The sequence below is a fragment of the Propithecus coquereli genome, unplaced genomic scaffold (assembly GCF_000956105.1).
Source record: "Propithecus coquereli isolate 6110/MARCELLA unplaced genomic scaffold, Pcoq_1.0 Scaffold553, whole genome shotgun sequence".
Classification (NCBI taxonomy): Eukaryota; Metazoa; Chordata; class Mammalia; order Primates; family Indriidae; genus Propithecus; species Propithecus coquereli.
In genome coordinates, this window is record NW_012151430.1 from 354,701 (window position 1) to 362,619 (window position 7,919).

General features: G+C 58.8%; 1 protein-coding gene across 7 annotated transcripts in view; it reads left to right on the forward strand.

The window, feature by feature from the left end:
• The first annotated feature begins 6 nt into the window (after positions 1 to 6).
• The window catches only part of P4HA2 (prolyl 4-hydroxylase, alpha polypeptide II), a 29,965-nt gene continuing 22,052 nt past the window's right edge, over positions 7 to 7,919 (forward strand). For 3 of the 7 annotated variants that reach the window (XM_012657636.1, XM_012657640.1, XM_012657638.1), the window contains exons 1-2: positions 458 to 663; positions 7,469 to 7,592. In XM_012657636.1, coding sequence (XP_012513090.1) covers positions 661 to 663; positions 7,469 to 7,592 — 127 coding nt within the window. In that variant the 5' untranslated portion in view covers positions 458 to 660. Of the gene's footprint in view, positions 60 to 457; positions 664 to 7,468; positions 7,593 to 7,919 lie in introns of those variants that run through there. The other 4 variants (XM_012657639.1, XM_012657637.1, XM_012657634.1 and 1 more) reach the window with 3 other exon arrangements.

Genomic DNA, 7,919 nt, shown 5'->3' on the forward strand with positions numbered 1-7,919 from the left:
CGAGCGGCCGGGCCGCGCCGCGGGATGTTCTGGAAACGCCGCGAGCGGCGCGTGTCCAGGTGAGCGCTGCCCGCTCGGCCGCCCCGTCAGCGGCGGGGCCGGGCCGCCAGCGGGGGTCGCGGGAGCTGTGTCCTGCCCGCCGGGCCGAGGGTGGGGGCCGGAGCCGGGTCGCGCCGCCCGCCGCGCGGACCGGGCCGCAGCCCCGCGCCCCGCTCCCCGTTTCCCACCGCCCGGCTCCTGCCCCGCCGCCCGCGTTTCCGAGCTCGGGACGCCCTTCCTGCCGGTCGCTCGGCCCGGCCGGGCGGGGCCGGGAACTCGGCGCCCTTCCTGGTCCGGCGCCCCGGGAAGCGGGGCCTGACCCCGGGGCGCCGCGCCTGGGGCGGGGGCCTCGGCCGGGCCCTGAGCGGTCCGTTCTCCTCCCGAGAGGGCCGGGCGCTGACGGTCTAGCCAGGCCGGGTCCGGGTCGGTGCCCCTAGGTAGGCTGTCGGACCGGAACATCCCTGTCGAACCTGCCTTGTTTTTCCTCAGCAGCCGCAGAGACCCGCGGTAATTAGTTCACTAACTCAACAAGCGGACCGTTCCGTGTGCCGGAAACTGCGAGGAGCTGCTAGCCCAGGGGGGAGCGGACCAGAAGACCCGAAAGCCCCGGCCCAGAGCAGTATGGTGAGTGCTGCGTTGGTCGGGGTCACGGCTATGGGCACTTGGCAGAGGACTTCCTGGAGGAGGTGATGTGCGAGCTGGAGTGGTCAGACGAAGGCTTTCAGAAGGGTCAGGTGGACGCAGGGACAGATTGGTGAGAGCAGACCCTGGCTGCCATTATGCCCTATGCCACTCTAGTGGAAGCGAGGTGACGGGGAAGGGGCGCTTTGAGGGATTGCCCGTGAACCCTGTCCACAGGGGCTCGGAGTGAGAGCATGATGCCTGTGGAAGGTGCCCGGTGAGCCCTTGCAGCCTGAGCCGGCGTCTTCTGCCTCAGGTGTTGCTGGGCAGCGCAGGTGTGCCGCTGGTCTCTGTGTTCTAACCTGACAGTTTTATATGATGCAGGAGAGCACTGGGGTCCCTCCCAAGACTGAGAGTGTTGTCTTTCGCTGTAGGGGGACGCCCTGGATCTGTGCTTCCTGATGCAGACCTTCTGGGGCTTGACCAGCCCCGGTCTTCTTGCAGGAGATCCTGGCCCTAAGAGCAAGGGTTGGGGGATGTCAGTTTGTAGCTCGGGGCATTCTCGTATGTCCCAGGCTTTGCAGAGATCCATAGTCCACCTAAGAAGGTATAGGACATTTTTGTAAGCTGCTGCTTGTCCTCAGCGTGTATCACGTCTGAGACGGCAGCCTGCGTCATTTAGTTCTGTGTTAAATGCACTAGGATTTCCTTTGGCTTGTGCTTGAACCGCCCAGGGCGCAGTCTCTCCCTGTGGGTCAGGGCCTCAGGGCCCAGCTCCCTGTGTGCTTCTCCCCACTCACGGGATGTTTGGGCTTTGGATTCTTTTCTTCTGGTGCATTTTTGTCCTCACACGGCCAAGAGGGTCCGCAGTGTGGCCCAGCCAGTGAAGCCACGTAGCAGGGATGGAGTGAGTTGGCTGGGGGCCTTCTTCCAAAGGTGTGGTCATGCTGGACCACCCTCTTCTCAGGGAGCTCAGCAAGCAGACACGGTGACAGCTGAGCGAGGGCATTGTCTGTGGCTTGTGATAGACCCTTCTGTTCTGTCACAAACTGCAGTGGGGTACCCAAGAGAGTGCTTGCTTTGCCGCTGGTTTAGACCGGCCTCAGCTGATCCTCGTTCATTCCCTGAGTACCCCCTGCGTGCTTGGCTTCTGCCGAGGGTGTGCCTGGGAGGTGGCTGAGGCCCTGTTCTTGCCTGTGGGTAGTTTACAATCTCTGAGATTGCTGCTCCACACTGGCGGCTGGCCAGGTGCAGGGAGGAGCCCGGCTGTGAGTGCTCATCAGAGGGAGAGACTGCGTGGGTGCCGCGCTGAGGAATGAGTGGGGAGAGGGAACCTAGGGTCTTGTCATTTCCTGAGAAGGCCTCCTTTTTCGAGTCTGCCCTCCCACCTCCTTGGGGGGCCTGAGGCTGGCTGCAAGGCCTTGGCGGACTTGTGGCCACGCTGGCCGATAGTGTGTGGAGGGCTAGTGGGTGTGTCCCCGGCTCTTGGGATCTGTCAAGAGTTTAATTTTCTGCAGATGGAGGTTGGCAGGAAAAGCCGCGCAGCAGGCACGTGCAAGCCCAGCAGAGTGCTGGCGTGAGAGCTACACGCTGCAAAAGTCGCTCTTATCTAGCGGTTGACTTTTGAAGTGCCCTAGGGGTGGGACATCAGCCTATCCTAGAGCAAGGAGGGCCGGTGGGTCCTGCGGTCTGTGGTTTTTATGTTAGGGACATGGGATGAGGGATAGAAGGACAGTTTTTATTCTCAGAGCAGAGGGGAATGAAAGTCTGGGCTAGACTTCTTGGAGCCCTACAAGAGAGTTTTTTGTCCAGTTGGTTCATCGCAGGGCACAGGATTAAGTGTGTGCGGAGTATGCTGTCCGGCTCAGATGGAATGTCTGGGCCTCGTCACACGCCAGCGTTTGCTCTAGACCTTGCAAGAAGTACTTGCTGGAGTGTGGCCTGGCGCTCCCGAGGGCCAGGGTGTGGTGGAGATCCTCAGGCCGGGTACCTGTAGGAGCCTGGAAGGAGCAGGTCAGAGTCACAGAAGTACCTGAGATCCGAGAGTGTCGGTCCAGCCCCCTGCCTTTCGCAGAACTTTCCTCGGTGAGCTTGAGAGCCAGCGACTGGCCAGGTGCAGGGCTGTGTCCTGACGGTCAAGGTGCCGCATCACACCTGAGTCCAGCCTCTCCTGGACTGAATGTTTCATCCCCTCCAGCTCTCCCTGGACGTGCAGATTGCTCAATTTCTGCCTTGTTTGCACCTTCTTCCTCACCCAGGACTTGACCGACGAGGGCTGGGCAGTCGGCTGCGTTGGGTCCAGTGATGTTTCCCTGGTGTCCCGAGTGCTGATGATTGGCATAAACTGTACCTGGTGCTGGGCTGCCCACTGACATCTGTTACCTTGCTCAGTCCTCACAGCAGCCCCATGAGATACAGGTCCTGATATTGTCTCCACTGTATAGATGGGGAAACTGAGGCTCAGAGAAGTCTGTAACTTGTGCAAGGTCACAAAGCCAGGAAGGGGTGGTAGAGCTGGGACTTAGCTCTGGGTCTGTCTGAGCCCAGGGCAGGTGTGCCTGCCCGCTGGACTGCGCTGCCTTGCCCCGAGCTTGGCCGGGTGCTTATCTGCGAGAGCTGCGATGTCTGCTGTACCAGTGACCGCCCGCCTGAACTCAGGGTGCCATGTGCCACGTTTCCTGGGTCCATGTTGCTCTTCTCCTTCTGGTGTCGTCCAGCCAGGCACGTCAGCTTGCTTTGTGAACCTTTGGGGTAACCCGTGATAAAGCCCTTAACCTGGGCAGGCATGTTCTGCCAGCGCCTCGTGCTGTAAGGCGGCAGCTGTTACTGGCAGGATCGGGTGGCAGCAACATCCAGCAGAAAGTGTGTTTTGGGATCGAGTCTCGGTTCTGTCGCTGATTTGCCGTCAGGTGTCAGGTGTGTAGGAAAACCTCTCTCAGCCTCAGTTATCTGTCTTTTATATTTATCTTCCATCCGCAATGGAGGGGGTTGTCTAGTTTAAAGGTTTTGTTGAGAATGAGATGATGGAAGTGGAAGATTTCTGGAGCATAAATAGTGGTTATCATAGACTAGTTTCCCAGAACACAGAGCCCGACCGAGACAGAGCTTAAGTACATAATGGACTATTGAAAGGTGCAGCTGCAGGGCAGCCAGGGCGAAGGGAGAGAAGAGTGAGGAGAAGGATGGGAAGCAGATGCACGGAGGTGGTTCAGCATGCTGGCCGCTCTGCACAGAGCGTTGTTCAGCAATCGACGTCCCTGCACAGGCTCTGTGGAGACTCCAGGCCTCGGAACAGTTCCCTGTGGGAGGCCCGGCGAGAGAATTTATCTGCTGCTCTCTCGTCTTCGGTCCTTTGTTGGTCAGCGTTGCCCCATGAGGAGGTGACTCCTTCTCACTCCTTGGGTGCACGACCACGGCCCTCGGGCAGCCCCTGGGGAGGGCGTGGGGTGCTTCACTGGAGTTGTGGGAGGGCCAGAGGTCCCGCCCGCAGGGTCCACTGGGCAGGTGGCCGGGGAGATGGGTGAGACCCAGGGCGGCAAGGCGGTATGTAGGGTGCGTCCATCATAGTGGCGTGTGGGTTTTGTTTTCATGTGTCGCTCCTCCTCAGGAGTTGGTCTCACCCCAGACCGCCCAGACCGCGACTGGAAACCCAGCCTGGCTTCTGCATGTCGACTTCAGCAGCCTCGTCTGCTGCTCCGCTGTTCGCTGCTGAAGCAGAGACTTTGTGGGGTTGATGGTACCCAGGTGGGGACGTGGAAGTCAGCGTGTTCAGGTCCTGGACAGAGGAGGTGTGAGGACAGATACAGATGAACATCCAGGCTTCACTAGGTTCTTAGTGAAGGAGAACATTTTCCGCAGGAAGCAGTGGTTGGAGGTATGAAGCCCGGAGCTGTGAGATGCGGCTGGAGAAGGCAGCAGGGCCAGGTTGCACAGGGCCAAGAGGGCGCCCGGGCTGAGGAGTTGGACTTGATCCTGACGGCCGTGCAGAGCCGAAGAGGCCTTCAGGAAGCCGCTGGCTGCTTTGCAGAGAGCGGTGGGAGCGAGGCCAGGGCAGTGGGGACCAGGGTGGCTGCAGGCGGAATTAGGAGCGGCTCAGACCAGTGTGATCCTGAGGAGAGCACGGTGCCTCCCACGCTTCCCTGAGGTGGGTCTGTGACAGCGGCTTGTGGGCCCGAGTGGACACCCAAGTGCGTTGGTGGCAGGGCCTCCTGCAGCCTCTGCACAGCTCCTCCTGGGCTGAGCATGCAGGTCCTCTGAGCGCCGTCATCCTGGAGGTGGCCGTGGGGCACGGGGAGCCCGGTTCAGGCAGGTTTCAGCCCTTTACAGAAGGCCGCTTGTTCCGTGCCAGGCAAGACCTGTTTGTTCTCAGCAAGCCCATGTTCTGTCTCTGGGCTGTTAAATACATTGTTAAAACTCAAGCTGTTCCATTTGGGTTGCAGCTGGGAGCTTGGCAGAGGGTCCGGCCTGATGAGGTAAGGGGAGAAGCTACGAATGCTGTTGGTTTGCAGCTGGAAATATCTCTTCACGGCCATTTGGCCAGGTTGTAAATGTCCTTTCCAAGGAGCAGGCTTCGTGGGGACCTCTGGTTGTGTGTCTTGGAATTTCCCTGTGCTTGGAAATGGTGCCAGGTGCCTGGTGGGTGAATCACGGTCGCTGGCTGTCGGCCGGCTCTGCAGGAGCTCCCCGTGGGGGGCCACACTGGGACCGCCAGGGCCCATTTGGGGTCTATTTGAGATGTGCCTGATTTGTTTCCTTTATGTTTTAAGCATATTATAAAATATTTTTTAATTCATGTAAAATTCCTTGTGGAAAGATTAGAAAAACAAATAAGCATTAACAGAAAAATAAAATTACTAAGATACAACTAGATGTACAGTTTTCTTCTTGTGTGTGTATGTGCACACACACACATTGATTTTTCCTCACAAAATGGAATTATAGAGTACATGCTGCCTGGGGCCTGCTTTTGTCACTCTGCTGTGTCTCTTCGATCTCTCCCTGTTGATGCACGTACGGCGTCATTCTTTGTGCTCTGTAACGATCTAATAGATGAAAAATATAAAATCTGCTGCTGCTGTAGTTTCCTAATTTGAGCAACTCTGCGACGAAGCATTGTTTGCTGTGTGCCTGACCCGGGACGAACATGGTTCTAAACTCTGGGGTGCGGCTCACGTGACAGTGGGCGTTGGTCCTGTGCTCAGGCTCGGTGCCCTTTGCTCCCCAAGAAAGAGAGTGTGGCGTTGCCGTCCCCAGGCCCGTTCTGCGTGGGTTTCTGAGCGTTCCTGGGAGGGCTTTCGGCAGCGCCGCACGCTTTGCGGAGCGCTGGGCAGGTGCACATGCTCCCACCTCCTGTGTTCTAAGCAAGCTCGGTACGGACGTGAGACGGCGTGGAAGTTGGCTTCTCCACACTGTGGGGCACGGTCCCTCTTGGATGCTGCCTTCTCCCAACCTGACCCTAACTAGATGACCTTTTGTACGAAGCCTTTTGGGTCCGGGGGCCCAGGACCGGGAGAAGCGGGGCGGGGCTGCAGGAAGCCCTCACTGGAGACAGCAGCGTTGGTGCGGTGGTCTGGGGGTTGCTGGGGGCACCCGCTCTCAGGCTAGCACAGCCGCCATCCCTGTCTGTCACCAGAGCGGGACTTTGCAGGCTCTGGCTAAGTCATTTCCCAAAACCCCATCTGTGGTTCTCTGGGGCTCTGCCTCCGGACGGCACATTCCAGAGAAATGACAGCTGGTGTTCGTGTAACGAAGGAACCTGGCCGCTTTTTTCTGAGCACTCCAAGGTATGACCACGGATGGTGTGAGCAAGAGTGTTTGAAAGGAATAGAGCAGCCTATGGTGTTGTATTTCCTTTGTTTTCTTTGTTTTCTCTTAGTAAATTTCCATTTGAGCACTCTGGTGGGATCTGGCTGAGGTAGAGCGGGGTGCGGATGGGCACTGCTCCTCCAGGACGATCTGGACTGCGGCGCTGAGCCGGGGGACGGTGTCTGGAGTTGCCGTGTGTGCCGAGGTCCACGACCAGTGCCCGGCCTGTGCCAGCCGCCCTCAGGGCTGGGTCTGACTGCATCTGCAGCAGCTGGCTTCTTCCCCGTGTCCGCAGCCCAGCCTGAGGTTTTGGCCACGTATGGCTGATCCATTTTTGTATCCTGAGTGCCTAGCTCCGTGCCTGGCGTGGGTCTTCGGTAAATATTTGTGAATGAGCAGTGACGGGCCAGGGAGGGCCGTGTCTGCCAGGGAGCCTCACTACAGGAAGAGCGGTGTCTGCCCAGGGCCACCACCCCGACTGCTCGCTCGCTCTCCAGCAGATGCAGGCTGGCAGGGTCGTTGTATCCCTCTTCTGGCTGTCTTTTGTATGCCTCAGTTTGGGGGTGGGTGCCCTTAGGCATATTGTGTCAAATTCTCTTTCTCTCATGCTGTTTCCTCCTTGTGGGCAGGGGCTGGGTCACCAGAACCTGGCACTGGGCCGGCCCCCATGTTGGAAGGTAAGATAGGGACAAACAGCAGTCTGTGAACTGAGAAGGAGCAGGCCAGAGTTCTGCACCGACAGATGATTGGAACCAGAGCTGACTGTACCCTCCTCACGCTGCAGGTGGTTGCCAGGAATGGGGAGGATGAGCCGTCTACCCGGGGCACGTGGCCCCCAGAGCAGGAGCGGCATTGAGCGTGCGTCGCCGGTTCCACGCTGTGTTCTTTTTGCCGGTGATCCTGAATGTGCTAGGCCAGGGTGGCGGCATGTTTGAATGCGTGTACGTGTGTGCATGTGTGTGTCTCCTCACCCACGTTGCTCTTTTTCGCTGTGTCGCTCCAGTGGGTGTCATTGAATGTCCTGCAGCCGCTGTTCTCTGTGACCATGAAACTCCGGGGGTCCCCGTTGCTGATGGCCTGGCTGGGTGTCCTGAGCTGCGTGCAGGCGGAGTTCTTCACCTCCATTGGTACGTGCCGACAGAACCGTGGTCCGCCGGGCCACACCTTCGCTCAAATGCCAGGGATGTCCCTGCCCGAGTCTTGTTCTCATCCAGAGTGGGATGGCTTCATCCGTGGTTCTGGCCAGTTCTGGGGGGGTGGAGCTTGCAGCGTTGCTCTTTTCCCCGCCGAGATCCTGGCGACGTGGGTGATTTGGGAGCCAGCTGTCTGAATCGGGTCCTGGGAAGTGCAGGCTGCACGTGGGCTCTCTGGCCTCTGTGAGCACCTTACCCCAGACCGCAGAGCGCTTCTGAGCAGCAAACCCTGTGTCCTGAGGATCCAGCTCTTCCTCTCCT